General features: G+C 40.7%; 2 protein-coding genes across 8 annotated transcripts in view; one reads left to right on the forward strand and one right to left on the reverse strand.

The window, feature by feature from the left end:
* psd2 (pleckstrin and Sec7 domain containing 2) overlaps positions 1 to 19,728 on the reverse strand; it is a 63,010-nt gene extending 43,282 nt beyond the window's left edge. The window contains exon 1 of one of the 2 annotated variants that reach the window (XM_078953745.1): positions 19,601 to 19,728. The gene's annotated coding sequence lies outside the window, so the exon portion shown is untranslated. Of the gene's footprint in view, positions 1 to 9,520; positions 9,647 to 19,600 lie in introns of those variants that run through there. The other variant, XM_004073639.5, reaches the window with a different exon arrangement.
* Positions 2,386 to 12,399, forward strand: zgc:92242 (SH2 domain-containing protein 4A). 6 transcript variants are annotated; one of them, XM_078953747.1, is made up of 6 exons: positions 2,386 to 2,608; positions 4,941 to 5,357; positions 9,532 to 9,646; positions 10,038 to 10,149; positions 10,231 to 10,444; positions 10,632 to 12,399. In XM_078953747.1, the coding sequence occupies exons 2-6, from the start codon at positions 5,183 to 5,185 to the stop codon at positions 10,748 to 10,750; spliced, it is 735 nt and encodes a 244-aa protein (XP_078809873.1). In that variant the 5' UTR covers positions 2,386 to 2,608; positions 4,941 to 5,182; the 3' UTR covers positions 10,751 to 12,399. The 6 variants fall into 6 exon arrangements, with proteins under 6 accessions (XP_078809873.1, XP_078809876.1, XP_078809875.1 ...); XM_078953750.1 differs by having other exon boundaries at positions 4,944 to 5,357; XM_078953749.1 differs by having other exon boundaries at positions 2,386 to 2,604.
* Positions 19,729 to 22,100: the final 2,372 nt, after the last annotated feature.

Genomic DNA, 22,100 nt, shown 5'->3' on the forward strand with positions numbered 1-22,100 from the left:
AACATACGTTAAACAAAAAGTGGGAATATTAAAACTTTAAAGACCCACTCCAATGAAAACTGTGTTTTTAACATAGTTTTTTGGGATTTTTCTGATATTGGAGGACATTTCTTAGGAAAAACAAGCTCCAAATTGCATTATTGAGTATTTCTTCATTTAAACAGTGAATCAGGAGGAGATGAAAAAATGAAAAAGAGCTCATTTGTGACATAATTCTGACGTGCCTGGTACCAATCGGGTTTCTGACTTTCCTTTATTATTAGCAAATTATAGAAAGAAAAAAATGAATAAACAATACAAAGATGCAGTTGGACACTTTTCTTTGATAATGTAATCATCATTGATAAGTAAATTTCTTATTTTTGACCATTAATTGAGATATACTGTTGATTTGTACATTATTTTGTTTTTATTGTTTCTTTGTATATACATTTTCAGTTGTTGTTTTGTTTATTATTTTGTTGTAGTTGTTGTTTTTCTTTGCTGTTATGATTGCCTCTCTGCTGCCCTCTTAATAATGTGTCTCCTGAAACATAGATACATTTTGTTTTTACAAAAGTAAACACAATTTAAATCAAGAAAACAATGTCCAAATATTAACATTCAATAAATGTGATAATTGTTACTATATAATTTAATACAGCCTTATTTTATTAAAAATTACATTAAAAAATAAATAAAAATATATACATATTTTTTTTATTTTGAATTATCATTAATTAATTCATTACTTTTATTAATTTATTTGCCTATTTTTTTGTCTTCATATTTCCGACCTGCAGTGACGTTTTCCACCAGCAGACGGTGCTGTTCGTACACAATCACCATTAGAACGCGCCTTTAATCTTGACGGGAAGAAACCTGAAGTGACTCTGGCGGGAATTTCCGCAGGCGTGTTTGTCAGGCCGCATCAGGGAGTCAGTGGGGGGGGGGGGGGGGGATAAAAACAAACATGTCCTTGTTCTAAGATGGTAAAACTTTGTTTTATTTTATCAGCCCTGCAGAATCAAAGGTAAATGATTTATTAAAGGTTTTTGATCATAAATAATTAATAGAAACTCATAAATATTTGTTTACTAGTGTAATCCACTGATAAATCTGTGTGTTGAGATGATATATGATAGTAAACATGAGGTCACAAATGGGATCTTTGTCAGTATTTTGAAGAATGTGTTTGTATTTATCAGCGCAGATCATCAGAGGTGACAAACAAAGGTGTGAGTGGATCTGTAAGCTGACCTTGGCTCCTCTGCCCCGATACCACACACAAACAGACGGGTGTCTGGTATCGCTCAAAGGCTGGATTGAGTCAAAACTGAGGGTAAACTGACAGCTGCAGGGTTTCACTTTACTGATGGGAATTGCCTTAGAGTGAAAATACAAGCTCCGGTTTTTATGACGTACTTTTTTCTTCTTTACCCTTCCTGTTAGGTTAGCTTCTGAGAAACGGCGTTGACATTTGAATAGATTTATTGATGAATGTTGTTGTTTATAGACAAGCACTACAGCAAATCTATTTAACACAGAAGAAACAGCAACTAAAGAATAAGTAAACAAAGAATGAATAGATGAAATAAAATCTGTGACTGAAAACAATGATACAGTGCTGTGGCTGCAGTTTTTAATCTAAAAGAAGCCTTTAGTTGAATTGAAGGTATAATTTAGTGAAATTCTTTCTCACAACACTGCCAGCATTTAGGAAATCTCTTTCAGCTAAAAGAAAACATCCGTGGCATTTGTTTTCTGTTTGGTATTTTGATTTGGGTGAATATTGTGAGTCGTTATGTTTGAATGTGTGTGTATTTTCTTGTGTTAAATGCTACTTTAAATCAAATGGAATTGTTTATCTTCGGCTTTGCAACCAAATCATCTAGAATCTAACTGTTTGAATAACAAAATAAATCACTGATGCATTTAAAGTCTTCTTTACACAGTGAACAAGTGCAGACAGTAATATATATATAAATATATATATATATAGATAGATATGGGGGATGTTTCCTGGAATGAAAAGACTCAGGGAAACGGCAGAGATTTCCTTGTGCATGAGGCTTGTTATCAGATCTGGCAACGTGAGGCGGAGCTGCCAAAGAACAAAGACTCCTGCTATGATAACTATGTCAAAGACCTGTTGACAGAAGAGGAAAAAAAACATTTAAATTAAATAATTTGTAACAATTTCTATGTGGTTTGGGGCACAAACATGCAAGACTCTAAAGAAGAAAAGAATAAAGTCAGATTGAATTGATCTGTTTAGCTGCAGAATCCTTATCTAGGTTCTTGAACATCTCAATATTGGCACGAGGAAGCAGGTTAGGAGTGTTTTGCTTTTACTGGAAGGTAATCTAATACTTTGCCCGCTGCTGTTTCCCCTCCTTTTTTTTCCTTAAATGAGGAGATAGAGGAAGAGGAGGAGAGAGGAGGAGGCAGAGCAGTTAAAGCAGGGATGTCAGGCCGTCCCACTCCCATTCGGCACAAACGCAGCAGAGCAGAAAGGAGCTTGAACGCCACGGCGGCTGATGCCTGACCTGATACCGACTCCTCTGCGTCACGCCCTCATCATACCAAACCCACAGAGTCGCTGAGAGCCGCCAGGCCATCCTTGTGAGTGAGTCCACGCTCCCTCCTCTTCCTCCTCTCTTGCCTTTTGTTGTTCCTTTGCCATTCCACGGCCCGTCCACCTTCATTTATCTCTGGCGGTTTTCTTTGTCGCTGGGAAACAGCGGCTGTTTGATCAGGCTGAGACTTAACAAACTTTCCTCTCAGTATTCCCTGCACATGCCGGTCCCTCCTCTCCCTTTGCCCTGGATGTGTGAGTGCAGGGCAAAGGGAGAGGTTTGCCCCGAAACCATGACGAGTGTGTGAATGCCCGTCTTGTTCCTGTGAGCTGGACTGAGCTGAGTGTGGTGTGTTGTTTTTTTAGATTTAAGTGTAGGGAGCATGTGAGACTGCCATAAAGGAAGAGTCTAACACAGTGTGATGTTTGCTGCACATAAGAGGACATGTTTGCACCCACCTCTAGTCTTTTCGTGCTGCATCAACATGAAGAAAAACAACAACAAAATTTGCTTTTCTCTTCTGACAAAAGAAAACCAAAGCAGGCAAATACTTGATCGACAAAATCCCTTGAGGGGACAAGAATACTAAAAAACTGTTACTGGAGATGCAGAAAATGTTTAATGCATGAATGGAAGCAGGTTTGACAGTTGAGTTTCCTTGAGGGCATCTGACAAAGTAAGGTTTATTTTTGCTTTTCATTCTATTTTCCTGTTGAAATTCCTGAAATTCTTGCTACAAAACTTTAAGCCTTTAATATTTTTTAAACAGTTTGACTTCCCACTCCAATGAAAATAGGGTTTTTAACACGTTCTTGTAGCTTTTTTTTATTTTTATGATGGAAGACATATTTAAAGAAATTGGGCTTCAAGTGCCTTTCTGAGTATTTTTTTTTTCTAAATTGTTGTGAATCAGGAGCAGATGAAAAAATGACGTTTGGAAAAGATTGTATATGTGACTGGAGAAACGGCGTAATCATAAATAAAAGACCCCTGAGATCAAAAGAGGATCAGAGTTTAAGGGGATAAGAACTAAAATCTGTTATCGGAGATGAAGAAAATGTTGAATGCATGAACACAAACAGATTTGACAGTTCCTTTGAAGCCATCTGACTAGGCGGGGGTTTTTTTTGCTCTTCATTCTAGTTTCTTAACGAGATTCCTGACATTCTTTCTACACACTTAAGCTTTTATTATTTGTGAAACGATCTGATATCCTTTAAACTCCGATCTTCTTTTGATCCAAGCAGTCTTTTAATTAAGATGATGCCGTTTTTAGATCAAAACAAAAACCTGCGTCGTTTTCTTTGAGACATAGTTTCTGCAGAGCGGCAGCAGCTCGTTAGAAATTCACCCGACTGTTGACGCTGAGAAACCCCGCCCCCTTTCCCGTCACCCATTTGTTCACTTGCTCTCCGGCGAGCTTACAGTCCCTCACAGCCTCTAAACCTAACATTACCGGTTCAACAAAAATGGTGAGAAATATTGGAGCTGTCCAGCCGTCCAGTTCTGATCCAGATTCCAGCTCAGACCAGGAAAACAAAGACGCTCATGGATCTGTTCCTCTGCAGGTGGATGCATCAGAATCGAGTGGAGCAGGAAGCTTTTGGCCCGCAGATTGTAGCTTATTTTCTACGTCACAAATAAATCGTCTGATCCTGATTCACAATGATTTGAAGGGGAGCATACTCAGAAATACCATTTTGAGACTAATTTTCTTTATAATTTTCCTTCATCATCAGAAAAATGCCATCTTTATTTCGTTTTAACAGGTTTTGGCTGGGCTAAGCTGTGAAAAACAAAGCAGAAGAACAATTTATTTAGAAGGTCTGTTGTTCTCCACACGCTCGTCTCCGTTAATGCTTCACCATATTTGACCGTCTCAACTACAGATTGGTTAACGGTTATCACACACTCAGATCCCTGCTCTAGCAACAGCTGGTTGCGCTTTTTTTTTTTCAAAATGTATTTGTCAGGGCCGGCTGCGTGTCCACACAGCACAAGGTTAATGTTGTTTTCGGGACGTCCTACTGACTTTCTGTGAACCAAAAGGGTCACAGAGGTCGACAGGGCGCACAAAGAAAAAGGATGTCTGTAAAAGTTCAACCAGACCGGCGGCGTTTCCTTTCACCGTCTGTGGCTGCTGCTCCGAGATAGCATGGAGTCCCCCCCGCCCAGCGCGGGGCGAGGGCGTGTTTTGACGTCCCGAGCCGGCCTCTGTTTGCTGTGAATGTTTGAAAGCCCACCAGCACATGCACACGTTTCCCTCGGCATTGTGGGGGTTTTGCTTAGGGCCCATTGTGTTCTGCCTGCCAGAACTCTATTGAACTGAAAGCGGCCGAAACAACACCATAGATCTAATCTGCCTGTCTCTCTGACCCACAGCAGCAGCCTTCTCTGCCCGTCTGATGCAGACACGCCGCACCTCCTCCTCTCCACAAAGGACCTCCTCTGACTGTTTGGCACGCACCTGATCCCTGTTCCTTAGGAGCAAAAAAAAACAAAACAAAGAAATCGGACTCTTGAGCAGAGCAGGTAAAGGAGCCATCACACCCTGCTGCTGAAACTAGACACACCAGACCAAGAAAAGTGGGGCCGGCGGCCATCTTTGGTGCCCGAGGAGCAAGATGTTGGAAAAAATCCTCAAGGACATGTGGGTGGAGCCGGCGCTGCTGGAGGCCCTAAACGAAGAGCAGAAGAGGATCCTCTTCCTGAAGATGAGAGAGGAGCAGGTGCGCCGCTGGACGGAAAGAGAAAAGAGGGAAGAGAAAGAAGGACGGAGCAACACCTGTGCCAAGAAAGGTACTGAGCAGACTGCAGTGAGGGCCAAAGCGGCGACATCAACACAAAGCATCCCATTCTCTATGAAACACACATGAAGAAAAACCTACGGGGCCCAAAAGACCCTAAAACTAAAAGCTTCACTGAAAAAAAAAAAACTTTTTCATTCATTTTCTGTTAAGTTCTTATCATATCCAGCAGAAGTTGTTTGCAGTGCGTTGTTTGTGTTTTTCAGAACAAAATACTGATACAAGAAAATGACTAATAACATAGTCAGCTGCTTGGGTTATCATTTCCTGCTCACATACCTGGTCAAATAACTACTTCTGACTGTCTCCAGACAAGTTAACCAGTGCAAAGAAATGTAAAGTACAGCTTTCAACGCTAAATGAAGGTTTGCTACAAACCAGAGTTTCTTGGAAATTTCTAAACCCATGAAACCCCCAATCTGTTCAGTAGCACAGTGTTAGGACACAGTTTGGAAGTCCTAGTAAGATAAAGACATATGAAAAATATTATTTTACACGTATAAACATTACTTACATGCTTAAAAGTAAAACTTATTTAGCCTCAAGATTTCTGTTTTTATGTCTCTGTGGCGTCAATTATCTGTCCTAAATGTAAGGAAGCTTCCATTAACAGTTAAACTTAAAAAAAATAGGTGACTTTTTCTGTCACTACATTGCTTTTTCATCCACATTTTGTTGTGCTTAAAAAGACACTTATTTTTCCCTATTTTAGAGGCTTGCAATTTTTTTATTATTGTTCAAATCTAAAATAGGGTACTAAATGAAAAAAAAAAGGATTTTTAAATTAACGTTGAAATGAACGAAACTACCGGTATTTTCTGTTTGTTTTAGAATTGAAATTATAATAATGTTATACTTTTTGACAAACAAAGCTTAGTTAGCAATTCATTCATTCACTATAGGCAGCTTTTTAAGGTGTATGTTTGTGCCACCGTGGATTGTGTGTGACTAAGGGAGTGTGACATCGCCCATAGAAACTGGCTTCATTTGGGCTCCTGTGACACAACACAAAGTCAATTGAGTCAGCGGTTTTTGCAAATATGAAGGCTGCCATGATAAACTCGAAATTGGCCGTTAGCAGTGACAGGTTCGAGTCAATCTGAGTGAACATTTCTATGGCAACCACTCTCGCCAATCAGGAGTGAGTGTATTGGAAGTCCACATCCCTACACTCTGACCTTTAGACGTGAGACCACATACTTTTATCTGATTGGACAGTTTATAACTGAGTGACTTGCACAACAAAAAAACGTTAAAATTAAAATATTTTGCTATAGAAGTATATGGGATTTTGGCTCTCTGAGACGCCAATCACCAAACAGGAAGTCCAATTCTCACATACAGCCAGGGCTGATTATCTGCACGGAGCACAGCAGCTGTATTTTTAATAGTTCTTTGCAAAAGTGAAACATTTGTGATTACACTAAAGTATTTCACTTGTGTTACAACTCTTACTGTATTCACAAAACTCAACATCCTTTTGTTGTTTGGTAGAAACTAAAGTTTAATTCCAGTCTTCACGCTAAGCTAGCCATGCAGGCTAATAGCTTTAGCTTTCATTAACAACCCAAATCTGACTCTAAAACTACATGAATTCCATTTTTATTGCATGAAACCTGGTTTCAATTACAGGTGGATATGGGCTGTCCGCAGGCCAAAAAATGGACAAACCTGAACAGGGCATGCAGGTGACCCACAGGAAAATAATAAAATCATAGACCGCTCGGTGTGCAAGTAAAGCAAAAACGTCTATGTACATTTTTACCTTCAGGCGTGCTGCAAGCAGCGCACAACGAAACCAACACGCCCCCAAACCCTGCAGACTGAAATGATGCCCGATTGCTGTTCAGGTGATAAGTGCGTGTTTACACTATCCTTACAAATATGTCATAATAGTACACTGATGACAATGCTACGTTCTATTTTAACGACGTTCCTTAAGGTGGTTGTATAAGAACCTTCATGCTACTCCCCTAACACTGTAGCCACAAAGTCTGAATCTCCCTGTGCCGGTCCCCAGCCCGGATAAAATACAGGGTTGTGTCAAGATGGGCGTCTGTCACAAAACGCTCCGTCCAAACCAAATATGTGGATCCCTGAAAGCTGAGTCGCTGTTGGAACCCCTGAGGGGATGTGCCGAAAGGTGAAAAACAACTAAAAGTGGTCGTATTAGCCTCAAGGGAACTGCAAGACGCACCTGCGCTCCCTTTAAGATGCAGCTGCTCCTCTCCACGACCCTCCTTGGGCCCTGAAAAACCTGCAGAACCCGTATGGGTCAACCCCCATACGGGTACATGCAGCTAAAGGCCTTGTCACACCGTCACTATGTACGTTCTGCACATTTTCCTCGTATGAAATATCAGTCTATCTTTTGATAAGTGCTTGATATAGGTAACTCATACGTGTTTCGTGCATTCGTCATTCGATGTGGACAGCTGTCCGTCAAGAGTTTCGGCCGATGGGTATTTATGTGAATTTCGTTTTAGTTTGTTGAGAATCACGCAGTTTTTCGCGTATTTTATGTAGTTTATACACAATTATTACATAAATCTCACGCAGTTGTGCATGAATTTTGCTAAATGGATGCGCAAATTTGTGGCTTTCAACGACCGCTCCATGTATGTTTAACAGACTTTTCATACGTGTACCACCGATTTATAACTGTTATGTCGCGTAGACTTCGCTCATATCCCGTTCAAATGATCTAATTGATGCACAAATCACGAATAAATTGCACATAAACAGCAATAATCATGCAGGGTTTATGTTCTACGCTGATTTACGTGCTCTTGGCGAGGTTTGTTCCTACATCTTCCGTAATTTTAACGGGGTTAGTTCGTGATACATCTGTGAAAGACGTTTATCCAATTTTCGTCCGTACAATGAACCCATCAAACTGTTATTCTACACAATCCCTTAACTCCTTTCTGTCTCAATCTGAGCTCAGTCTGCATCCACTGACGGTGTTTATCTGACCCTCCACCGGGCTGTATTACCTCAGCTGCTTCAGCCTCACAATGGAAGCGTGTGCACGTCTGTAACAGAAAACCTTTATCTCCACCAGTCAAACCGTCCTGTGGGCTAAAAACTAAATAAGATTGGGTAAAGCTCGTGGTTTTGGGGGCGTTGCCGCGCTTAAACCTGCTTATTAGGTTACCATCTTTGTTTACCCAATCTCTGCCGTGTCACCTGAGAGACTGTGCGTTAGCGTTACACAATATACGCTCCAGTTTGGGTGTCTTTCATCCTGTCTTCGCTGTGTGGTGTAGTGGGAGGGAAAGACCAGGTCTGTGAACCGGATTTGCAAACACAGGCTTGAAATGTTAGCTCTGATTTCTATGACACGTCACGGTTTTTTGTTATTTGTGACTCTGCAGTGGTGTGTGTGCGTCTCATCACACTTGTAGCTGTAGCTGTGACCGTAAAAGTGTATTTCTGTGTGATTTATACAAAGGGCAGTCTTTGGTGGCCTTTCAATCAGGCGCCCACACATGTCGTGTCGGCACACAAACGTTAAAAATAGCTGTTTTTAACGCCGGTCAAAATGCAATGTGACTGGATCTTGCGTGGGGGGTTTAGACCAAACTATAAGCCACACCTCCTCTGTGACATCACAGCAGGTAATAAGAGTCTTTATCAGGTAGTTTGAAGTCATGGAAAACATCACGTTGGGTTATTTTTGATTTCTGCGTCGAATAGACTCAACATTCCAACATTTTTTCTATTATGTGACATGATCCTGGAGATAATTTATTACGTTGTTAGAACAAGTATGATGGAGTTACACAGATAAGATCAAATATTTCCTAAATGTTAACAAAAAGGAGGGATTTTCTTTTTGCCACAGATGGGTTGTTTTCATCAGTCTTGTTTTTTCTTGCATTTTTTATTGTCTTCTGTTTTCTAAATTTAAATTTAGTTTTGCTTCAAAACTGCAATCAGAAAAGGTGCTAACATTATGACAGAACAGAGGTTAAAACAAACCGAGGTCAAAGTCTACCTCAAGCGCATGGCTGAGTCCATTTTCTTGTAGGACAGCACCACCTACTGGCTGAAACCTAGATTGCTAGAGAGTCCACGAGTGTTGTTCTGTCACTTTATGGATTTTCTTCTAGGTTTATAAATCATGAATGACCTTCTTTTTTTTTTTTTTACCTCATATGCAGCTTCAAGTAAACACGTGTCGTGGCTTCTTGGTCGAGATGGGGATGTGAGCGTCAGCGTCTTAGGAGAGGTGGACGAATTCAGGTCCTCCAAAATCCTCCAGAACCTCGAGAGCAGGTAGACAGACGAAGAGCCTCAAAACTACAAACATTTCAGAAAAGTTCTGCAGTGTTTTGTTTGGGTTCTGAACAAAAAAAAACTAATTTTGATGACAAATGTTTAAATCCTTGTAGTCTTTGAATTCGTAGTTCAGCTGTGAGGTTTTTTTTATTGCATTTTTGGATTATAAAAAATGTGGCTAATAAGATTACATTTTTAAGATGTTTAGGATGGTTGGTTTAGCAGTGTGACATGTTGCTGAGCTGAAGCGGAGGAAAATCTTTGCTACAGATCTTGTTGAGAAACAGCTGCGAGCTAAACAGTTTAAGGATCAGTCAGTTATTTACTAGCCAATTGATTGGGAGGTTGACTGTGAGTGGGACTGAACACGGACGTCTTTGTCTTCCAGACTCCACACTGATAATATGAATGGCATCCAGACGGCGGACTTGCTGCCAGGAAGAGAGGCCCAGCAGCTCAGCTTCAAAGACAACGTCAAGCTGCCCCTCGCAGATGTGAACGTGAGTCTGAACGTGGGGTTTGGTGGTGAGGGGGGGCACACAAAAATAAATTATGGAATGACCACGATCTGTGTCACACAGGAAGAGCCGGTTCCGTCGAAGGGCAAATCCTCTGAGGGGGGTTTCGACTGCGACGGCGACCTGAAAGACCCCTCTAAGGACGGTGAGTCAGGCGGCAGCTCGGACGACATAAGCCACTGGGATCCTCTCTGCAGGCCCCATTTTGGTAGCCATGGCAACCAGCCGCTCAAAGCCCAGCTGTCAGACACAGAGAGGGCCAGCCAGGAGGACAGAGGTGAAAAAAAGACGAGCTTGTGCGAGGAGAACCGGGACGTTTTCACGGCTGTTTGCAGCCAAACAGCTTTTTAGACTGCACTGAAAGAAATCTAGAGTCTGTTTAGAAACCGCACGAGAAAAAAATCTGTTTCTACGTTGAAGCAAACTCCTTCTGACCTCTATTTTTATTTTTGTTTTTTTGTCAGGTCGCGTGGCAGAGCCCAGGAAGACGTTCGCAGACCATCCGCACAACACAACACCTGCCCGCACCAAACCGCACATACCTGACAAACCGGCTCACCTACAGGGGACAGCACATAGTTGACGGTGTAGGACTGCATCCACCCTGCTGCAAGACGACACTCGACCCTGAAAGAGCCAAAGGTTACATTACTGAGCGCGCTGAGCTCCACGCCGGCGTCACAGCTCGTTTAGAAAAAGGCCAAGGCATCGACAAAGAAGCATCTCAGCTTGAACTGAACATCCATGCAAGATCTGATTTCTAGATCTGAACCACTGACTGAATGTGGATGTGTGACCCGGATGACAAAATCAAAGAGATTCAAGTTGAAATCTGAGCTCAAACAGGGTTTGTCCCTTCCAGATGGACACAAATGCTCTTGACTTCAGCTAAAAGCCGAAATTCGCTCCTCAAATGCCACAAGAAATTATTTTTCTTCATCCAAAACAAATCCAACCTGAATAAATCATCCTGCTCTCCTCTGTATTGATTTGGCGTTTTGAAAGAAGTCTGTGTTTGTGATCCCTGTAAGTGCTGTTTAACGCCACAGGCTCGGACTGGACTCGGCCTGCTGCCTCCTGCGCATCAGCTGATCGAACGCTCCGGGGAGGAATAAAAACCGCCGGATCTGCAGTGAAACGATAAACAAACTGCAGGCTACAAATGTTGCACTTCTATCTTGAAAGGGCTTTGCAACCCCTCACAGTCACAAATGAGCAGTTAAGTACATTCATTGACAAGTACTGACCTGCTGATCAGGATACCCCCCCCAGGGTTAGTCTTGCTCAAGAAGACTTTGTCCTACTGCTGATGAATTATTGGAGAAATCACTGAATAAACGTATTGTGGGGGCAACAACTGTTACAAGGGATCTTCCACGATGCTGGGTTTTAAAAAGCTTTCATCTTTTTTCCTGTGAGCTGGGAATTTGGTGTTAAAACTTAAGTAATGTTTAGAGTTTTCTGATTTTGTTGTAAATCTCGCGGCGTGCTGCCACATTATTCAGCTAATAGACGGGTTTTTCACTCCAAGGGGGAAGGAAATACCACGAAAAAGAAGTGACAGATCACCATGTGATCTTTTTTTTTTACTGCAACCACTGGCAGACCTTTCTACCGGCCCTGAATATTTATTTGTAAATAAAAGCTACCTGAGCATTGTTGGACCTTTACATTGATCAAGCACCAAGGAGCTTTTCCTGTAGAATGGCTCAAACGGGACTTAGAACGTTTAAAAAGGAAAAGTTAGTTTCTATTTGAGGGGAGACAAAAAGACAGTTAGCCCTAATTTCACAAGTTTAACTGTAAATTCTTTTAATTTAACATGTAGACAATATCTATATATCTATCTATCTATCTATGAACAAGCATACTGTTGCATTGCACACACACCAAAACAGAGTAAGTTAGCACCAGAACAAACTTAGTTGCTGAATGCTATTGTTAAAATTTAGCATTGAGTTTTTGCAGTTTAATAGTTTTAAAATATAAAAATGTATTTTAAATATTGTGGGTTTGATTTTAAATTGTTAAAGTACCTTTTACCAAACAGGAAGTGGCTGCTGGCTTCAAAAAGTCAAAATCCCAACAACTTCTATAGAGGAAAAAAAAAGCTATTACTCAATCATTCCGTTTTTTTTCAACATGTTCACGTTAATTCTATTTTTTTTTCCCCATATATTCTTTTGTAATGCAAATGATTCAAGTAATAAACTGACCAATCAGTTGTCTCAATAGATGTGTGTTCTCACGCCGAACGTTCAAAACGTTTGTTTGATAGATTTTGTGTTGCCTGCTTTCAAGGGGCATAGGGCAGTGGACTAACCAACAAGCTCAATCCTGATTGGCGAGAGTGGTTGCCATAGAAACGACGTCTCAGATCGATTCCGACCAATCACTACCCAGAGAGGTCATCTGGCTCCAACATGGCCACATCGACATGGTGATCGAGTTGATTTTATTTAGTTGGAGCCGGAAGTACGTCATTTCTCTTAAGCCTCGTTTCCACAGAGTGGTCTGGTCCGGTTTAGAATGGTCCAGCCAATTCAGGTGAGTGTTTCCACTCAAAGTTGGACCATCACGGCACATCCCAGCCAGCAAGGCTAAGTGGGCCCCTATGATGTAATCCTTGTGCTATCTTAGGCACTTTAACATTGGGAGTGATGCTAACTCATCACAATGATTTGTGATCTTCACTGGTGTCCATGGATTACATGAAATCTTTCCACATTTATCCACCTTTGTCATGGTAGGGAGAACACGTCAATGTAAGGGTGGGGTCATCTAAGATAGCACAAGGGTTAATGGGTCCAGTTTATAATCAAAATACCAGACTGGACCGTACCGTGTAGCTCAGTGGAAACAAGACATTACAGTCAATGGGACTCGTCCATTAAGGTCACGCCACTAACCCTAACTGACAGGATTCTAACTTTTACTGGACGTTTTTGGTGGCAAACGCAAAAAGTCCACTTCTTATTTAACCAAAAACTTGACAAAAAAATGGACAAAAATGCATTTCATTCATTTAACACAAAATTCTAACAAGCTCACAATAAAACTAGAATTTAGTGGATTTAACTAATGTTTAAAGGCGCAAACAGACATCAAACTCCGGCCTACAAAGATCCAAAAATTAATCCAAAAAAGATGAGAAAAAGTGAAAGAAGCAACTTGCGCGGTGGCAAAAAAAAAAAAAGTCAGTTAAAAGGGCTTAACTGGAATGGATGACAAAACAGCCTACATGAACTTTTTGAATGTTCTTCCTTTTCTATTTCCTATTACTTTAACACCAAGATGAAGCTTTTTTTATGTAAGACTAAAGTACTTTAACCCTGGAAAAAAACCCAAAATAATCATCTGTTTCCTCAAAGTTGTTTTGACTTTGTTTTTGAAAGCAGCCAAAAAATCAAATACATAAAAATAAAAAAATACAAATAAAATAACAGAAAATAATTTATTTAATTAAAAAAATACATTCCATTAAAAAAACATTTTACACGCAAATCTGACCATATTGGTCCACATTTAAACCGTTTACCACAGTTTTGCTCTGGTTTCCTTAAGTTTTAAAAATAATTAAGGATTTAACCCTGTATTTAAAGGAAAACTATGTGAAGAACCGTAGAGAAATATTTTTTAAAAATCACTCATAATTGTCAACTTTGTGTCATTTTCAGCGCTCAGAAAGATACACCTGGAGTTACTGACAAACTAAATGCTCCCGCTTTTGGGAAAACTACTGTCACAAATTAATTTTTAGTACTCCTGAGTTTCTGATCCTCCATATGCATTTATAATCGTTAGATTCCTGCATGTGTTCTGTTATTTGACTGTAAAATAAATATCTAAGGCAAACACGAGAGTGGCATTGTGTTTTCCTTGCATGACAGTGTACCCCTCTCCATTGCAAGAATGTAATGGAGAAAACCCCAAAAGCAGAACAGCAGTTACCTATTCATTGGGACGCAACTGAAAACATGCCATGGGAGATCAAACAAACTGCGCACACAGCTGATTAGCATGCGGTTAAGTCTGAGACAGAGGGCGAGACGCTTGGGGAGACAGGGCAAATGAGAATGCGGTCACGGGAGGCAAAACGTCACACTCAACTCAATAAACCCCTGCCGCATTCCCTCGCCTCCTCCACACCCTCAGCCTGCATGTGTGCGTGTGGCTGTCCACCCATATATCTTGAATCATGTGACTTAACACGAGCAGTCATGCACACAGTGTGAAAAGCCCCACTATATATAGAAGGACGGTGTTGGGTTTCCCAGTCACACATTGTAGCAGCTCCTTCATCTTTGTTCTGTAAGGAAGTGTCCATCAATGACTTCTTGTAATCTAATCTGTCTCTATTTGTTGGTAAAATTCAAGCAATTCTAGCAGTTATTTTTTGGCGTGTCTTAAAAGTGAGCGCAAGTTCGTGCTCACTGTTCAAACGTGCATTACTTCAGGGCCTTTTCCTGCAACAAAAAAAAAGCAGACTTGATTTAGCAAAATAATCTATTTAGGTTTTACATAAACACGAATCTCATTTTGTTTTTAATTATCACTTTTTGTCTAAATGGCTTTAGGAAAAAGAAAGCACCACATTTTCCCTTTGGAAACCTTCTCAAATGGGGATTTTTAAGCCAGGGCTTTCAATTTTTTAAAAAGAAAAACAGGCTTCGAGAGTGTTGCCTTATGGGTATTCTGATAGTGACAGAGTTGTTCTGGGAAGTTAATGAGTAAGTAACAGAGAGACTCATTGGAGCAGAACTGGGCTGCAGCTAGAAGCTCACCGACAAAGAGGAATCATGTCCGTCTTAGCAGTGTCTTCATGAAGTCAGGTTTCTGGGAAAAACTTGCCCGCAGATTTAAAAGAAAAGACCCACAGGGCAGAACTAGCCCAGTCAAGAAAAAAAAGCAAACCGTCAAATTCTCAGAAGAAAAGCAAGTTCCGTTACAAATTTCCCACTGTAATGAGCAGCCAATTTCAATTTATGGATTAAATGAAACACTTAACCCTGCCAGGTAACCGAGACACTAACTGATTAGCCACATAATGAGGGAGAGCCATTGTTTACCAAAACAATAGAGTGGGATTTCTTCTCCTCACAGTTGTTGATCAAAGTTTGAAAACGCTGCAATTTTGAAAAATAATAGTATGCAAAAAAAATTACAATAGCTAGTAGTTCTGGTACCACTCTCCTCAAAAACCATACTGTAAACGGACAGTTGTTTGTTCTTTCACAACATAATTAGCTATTGTCTGGATTTTTTTATTGCTCTCCATCTTTAGCACCGTCCTCGACTAAAGAACAGAATGATTGAATCCCAACTGAATCCCAAAAATCAAAAGGGATGTTTCTCAGCTCAGACCTGAAACCAGGTTGAGTGGTTTCAAAAACCTGACTAAACTAGCTCTAAATGTTTTCTGAAAAACAGAAATTCAACCCCTCACTCTGGGAACAAAGAGCTCCTAAAATCTGAACAAACGAGTCTCATGCTTTCAGGCTAATCATTAAGGCCTTCGTGTTACAGGTAAGCAGTGGAGAGGGGCTCACACAGGAGATCTCTAAGTGGGAATTAATACTCCCATCATGTCAACGTCATACAGAGGACAGAATTCAACATCAGCTACACTTTATGGGTGGATACCGCAGAAAAATAAGCAAACCTGTATGGGGCCTGCAGGCGGCCTGCACGAAAAATCAGTCGTAGATTGCTCGGTAAGTCCGTAGAGCGACAACGTTCGCGCACATTTTTATCTATGGGTATATTGTAAACAACAGGTTTTAGCAAACACTGAAACAAAATTCAAGGCTAAGTGTCAGGAAACTTTTTCCATGACCTCGGATGAATAAATAAAATATTCTCAACAATAAGTGAGGGTAAAGTCGGCACATCATGCGCATTTTTCTTTTTTCTGACCCTCCAAATCCTGTACAAGGAGCTTGTTAATGCTGTTAATATGGTAAGTGCACACTCCTTGCAATCAGAGAGTAGTTAGTGTGGACATCCGACAGGCGTCCGAGGGACATTTCCGTGTCACCTCCCAGCTCGCAATGCCAAGTGGGCCCCAGATGGTTAAAAAGTGGGCAGAAAGTGTGGGCCCCAGATGGGTTTGTCCGCAGGTTCCATGGTGGCCCCAGCACTCGGTGCTGTCCACCAGACTGCCGGCTAGCGCAGCGGGGATGCTAGGCCACCAGGTGGACAGCTCAGTTGTCCACAAGGGCTGGCTAGCATAGTGAGCCAGCCCACTGAGTGTCCACTTAAGCCAATGTGTGCAAACACAGGTGGTGCCCACATTTTCTGCCCACTTTTTAACCATCTGGGGCCCACTTGACCTTGCTGGCTGGATTGCACACCGCAGCATTTCCTGGCAATCAAGGCCAAGACTCGCACTTTACTAACGACTAGAGTGTGGCGTAATGGCATCGACACATAAGTGCGTACAACCTAAATTATCCTTTGGAATATTTCCTAATACACCACATGCCCAACCAATGGTAAATTCCATTTTCCTGAGGTCTCTTAAGGTGGCCATACAACCTTCAAGGGAACTGCAAGACACACCTGCGCTCCTCTCCACGGGCCCGGACAACCCAGAAACCCGCAGCACCCATACAGGCCAACCTCCCGAACGGATGCATGTGACTGAGGCTTTAAATGTGGAAACCAAAAACCATATTTAGCAGAAACTACAGTCAGGATGTCTAAATGTTTCCAACATGAAGTTGCAGATTTGGTGTCAATGGAACATTAATTCTATATTCTCCAAAAGACAGCAAAAAAATAAACACATGTAGTAGAACAAAAGTGGACCGAGTCCAGAGCCATGTGGAACTCCATAACGCTCTGATTTTGTTCTTAAAAACCTAAATCCGCTACAGAAATCCAACCCAAATTGGCCTAAAGCAGTAAACTTGGCCTCAATGCTGTGTTTGGTGTGTTAACGGTCAGAGGTGTCAACAGCAGCACCGAGATCCAGGAAGATCAGAGATGAAGCCATTAGAGGCAATAAGAAAGGTATTTGTGACTGAGCATTAACACAATCTTTAGATTTGAGTTTAGTTTTAGTTTAACAATCAGATGATGTAATAGCAAATGCTTTATACCTGTCAGTGACATGCTTGACTGGCTATAAAAAAAAATTTATACATTATATTCAGTTTTAATTTGAAACTCTCTGGAGCCAAATAGAAGCAAAGCAAAAGAACATGTTCCTTTTATGTCACATTCTCAATTTGATGTTTAATACTTTAGTCTAATGGAAAACAGTTGTTTAAATAAAGATGATCATGCATCATTTTGGCTGCGTTACACCCCATTTGATGTCTAGGGCAGTGTTTTTCAACCAGTGTGTGCCGTGGCACACTGGCCGTTTACACACACTTGATCTCCCATGATGCATCGGGTTAAAGCGACAGCATCTCAGCTACAATGAGTCTTCCCTGTTAAGCGTCTTGAAACCACAACAGTTTTTAAAACTTCTTAATGAAATCAGAGGTCAACAGTTTAGGTTTGTGTTTATTAACAGCCAAACATTCCAGAATTTGGTCAGGGTCATCTAACGGAAACACTTTTCTGATAATGTCTGGATTATTTTACATGTTGAACTTAAGACGTGATAACATTTAAGGAACAGGATAAAGGTGAACTGGCCAACAGACAAACTAAATTGAAACAATTCAACAAGCTAAAAAGAAATAAAACAGTTAAAAGTTTTCAAAGACTTCATCTTTGATCAAGACGAGAAAACCTAAAATTTCAACATGTTCACTTTTTGTGTAGCTACAGAAAAAACGTGTTTGTTTTTTGTGTAACATTTAACATATTGTGATCATACAAGTGTTCAAAGATTACAGTTCCCTTTGCACCAACACTGAAAGAAATATTTAAAAAATACATCACAATTCAGAAAGAATATATTTGGCTTTTTGTGAGGTTACACAAAATTGCATGTTAATAATCTGGGGGGGGGGATTTATTACTGAAGACCAATTTAACTTTAATCTTTAACCACAAAAATGCAAGTGAGATTGTGGAGGGACTATACATCAATACAGTCTGAGTATCTTTTTTTTTTTTTGGTGCTTTTGTACCACTGGATTTTTGTCAAGGATTTAGTGTGTATTGGCTCCGAAAAGGTTGAAAAACACTGATCTAGGGGTACCTCATAGTTTTGTCACCAAATTTAAACAAAAACACCAAAACAATTCTCTATACAAATAGTTACATATTAATTAAAAAAATATATATAAATTATAAAAACCCAACAAGAACCTACAAGTGAAGCAAAATGACTACAGGGTGAACCAAGGCCAAAATAACAAGACTCCAACGCATCTAAGCCCAGAAAACAATCTTACCTGAACCAAAAGAAAAAGGAAAACAAAGACAAACACTAACCACCCTGGACTAACAAACAGGAGAAAAGGAGTACTAGAGAAAATGGCAGTTCACCCCTACAGCTTCACTTAAACAAAACACAACATGGAGCAGGCCTGAAAACAAAACAACCTACAAAGCACCACAAAAAACTACAACACACAATAAAGTGTAACACAACAAAACAAGGGGAGAAGAGCGTGAAGCTGCAGCGGAGCCAAGCTCCCTTCTCCAAGGCTGGAGGTCCACATGGTGCTTTTGAAGGCTGTCTCCATCAGCTTGGGTCCAATTGAGAGCCACACCTTCTCAGCACCACACCTGCCAATAATCAGACCCACACACGCACAAAGATGCACAAAAACACAGAGGCCCCACTCTGATGCAGAAACAAGATACACAAAAAAACAACGAAGTCCCACTCCGATAGAAGATAAAATACACAAAACACAGATCAAACAGAATGAGCAAAACCAAACACAGCCGTAACACCCCCCTACCCAAGAAACTTCTTTCCCAAAGAAGTATTTATCCTAAGTGGAGCATCTACACCACACAAATTCAAGACACCACTCAAAGTTAGGACGTGCCACACAAACTCTAGATGGTATCACAAGACGCACAACACAAACTCAGGACACGTCACTCTGAGTGGCTCTTGTCTCTAATTTCTTTTCTGAGATACCAGTGTAAGAAAATATATGTTTAAATAAAGCTTTCATTTTGTTGTACCACAGGTTTATGAGATTTATGGATCTACTGCACCTGTTTGGTAAAAACTATATGTTTGATAATGAATTAACATGAATTAACGAATTGTCTATTAAAAGAAAAGTGTTCACATGCCACTGTAAGATTTTTTTACATGAATTCATGATAAATTCTGAAATTATTCAGGTTTTTGTCATCATGAATAATGCATGATTTAGGGATTAATGAGGTAAATCGTTTGCATCCTTGTTGTTAGAATCAAAGACTAATTTCAACAGTACACCCGGCAAGAATTTATCAATTAGTGGCTGTACTAAATGACTTTAAAAAACAGATTTTGGTTACTTACTTTTGATCCGCTGGATTTTTGTTGGCTAACATCATTAGGGTCCCAGTTGCTTAATTGTAGCTAAACCCTCAGTAGTGTAAAGTCTCTTTGTTTGACTGCAGAGATAAAGTCAGACCCCCCCCCCCCCCTCTCCACAGCTGAACTGTAGTGCTAATTAGCAACTGATTGCTAAATGAGTGAACAGAAGACAGAAGACCAAAGTGACTTGGACATGACAGACACTTGCAAACCATTAGCGTGTTAGCATAATGATTGTTTTTAGCTGTGTGCATTAGCCTTGTTTGGCCATTAGTGCCTTTAGTGTTTGCTAAGCTCATTCTTTCATACCATTTTCAGTGACATTCTAGTATTTCATGTTATTTGTTATCTTGCAGGATTTTCCAGCGGAGTCCTGACTGCGGTTCATTCTCAACAGGTCCACAGGAGCTTGAATGGGTGGGTATTTAGTAGGACCCTCCCCAACGAACATTATGGTATGCTAAAGGGGGAATTGCTCGGATGAAAAGGAGGCATTTAATGCAAAATGTGAGTTGCTAACAGTATGGAATGGAAAACTGGTTGATTAACCCTTGAACATCGATGCTATGGCTCCAGTGTTGACATTCTTTCTACTACTGTATCTCTTCAACTGTTTATGCAATTTAAGTGATTCCATTGGATTCTGTCTCAGAGAAAAGTGACTTTGAGTCTTTATGCAACACATTACTAACGTAAAGTGTTGCCTATCGGTGCAAAGCTGCTTTTCTCCATGTCAGAAAGAGCTGATTGGTGTTAATCGTAAACCGAAGAATTACTGAATGTCAAAGAGCATGTGTTATTTGGGCGTCACCGGCGACATTTCTAGAGTTAAAGGGTCTGATGAAAAGTTTGATCAAATGTTTATACTTCCTGTAGCGGAGCTGGTTTGTTGGATTTGGAGATACAAGCATCCAATTTGGCATGGATGTACTTCTGGATCCCCTCTTTCAGAAATGCATGTTAGCCACAATTAAAATCAAAAATGGCGGCCATTTGTAAAGATGTCGACCAGACGCTCAATTGGTACAAAAATATTCAATGTCTATTTGCTCCAGTCTTAACAATATGGGCTCTTTGTGCACAAATTGCAGTCTTCAGACTTGAGGGGAACCTACACAATCCATTCTATGTATATTATCTATTTTAAAAATCTTGGATTTTCTTGTGGCTAATGTGCTTTTCTGAAAGAAGGGGTTCCTAAGATACGTACGTCCATGCCAAATTTTGTGCTTGTAACACAAAATACACCATCATTTTAACAACCGGCTCTTCTACTGGAAACTGCGACTTTAACCCTTTTACACCGGAGCCTTGGCTCCAGTGTTGACACTCTTTCCGTTACTGTAACTCTTCAACTGTTTTAGCAAATAACATAATTCAGGCAGAATTATGTTATTGTCAGAAAAGCAGCCTTATGCTAATATCTTACACTTTGTTAGTAATGTGTTACATATCTGTGTAAATGATGTCAAAAGCCGCTGTTCTCCGCTGATTGACGTTGATTGGGTGATGAGTTACGGTATGTGAAAGAGCGTTTGTTATCTCCATTGACTGTTTAGGAGAACTGGACTTAGTGACCCCTCCCACCTTGAGTTCCGAACAGGAAGTTCCTGCTGGCCCCACGTCCAAAACACTTCTAACAAGCTCAGTACTCAGTACTGACGATTACTGACGTCATCTGGCTCCAAGATGGCGCAGTCTGTATCGAGTAAAAATGCAGACTGAATTGACTTTATTGGGTTGGAGCCGCAGGTAAATCATTAATCAGTGGTTAAATCTGATGAAGAAGCTAGGGGTGTATATCGGCAGGAGTCTTGCGATATGGTACATATCGCGATACACGTCCTGTGATACAATGCATATTGTGATATTGGTGTCTGGGGTTTAAGTGGAAAACAAGAGTCAGACGCTGATAACTAATTAAATATTACAGCATTTTGAATCGATACAGGTATCACCAAATCTATTTTTTACTACACCCCTAAAAGAAAACCAACAAGGTTTTTACTTCCTGGAACCACTGTGACTTCAGAATTTTGTGTACACCACGAGGAATGATATGGCGAGGAGGTTTGTTTTAACTTTTATAAGCTGTGACTTTGATGCTTCGTTGTATTTTACTGGCAAACAGACAACATCAGGGTGATGCTGTATATGGAACTGGCTCTGCTGTGAATCCACCTTTAACAGCTTTAGGAGTTAAAGGTCAACGGCCCTCTTTGACCTGTGAGTCACCAAAACACAATCTCCGGGCAGATGAGCGAGAGCTTTTGGAGGATGTACGGCGCTGTTGTTTGCATGTGAGTCAAATGTTAAGATATAAAAGACGCTGTTTGTGTTGCACACGTGAGGCCGCAGCCACCAGTGGCAGGGGAGGTGGGGCGAGTGGAAGAAGGAAAGAACAGGAAGACGGTGTCTGTGGGCCAGAGCGCTGTTATCAGGGGTTCTGGAGCAGGGGTCCGCCCAGGGCTGGCGGATTGTT

This window comes from Oryzias latipes, chromosome 10 (genome assembly GCF_053564925.1).
Source record: "Oryzias latipes strain Hd-rR chromosome 10, Olatipes_Hd-rR_3.1".
NCBI classification, from domain to species: domain Eukaryota; kingdom Metazoa; phylum Chordata; class Actinopteri; order Beloniformes; family Adrianichthyidae; genus Oryzias; species Oryzias latipes.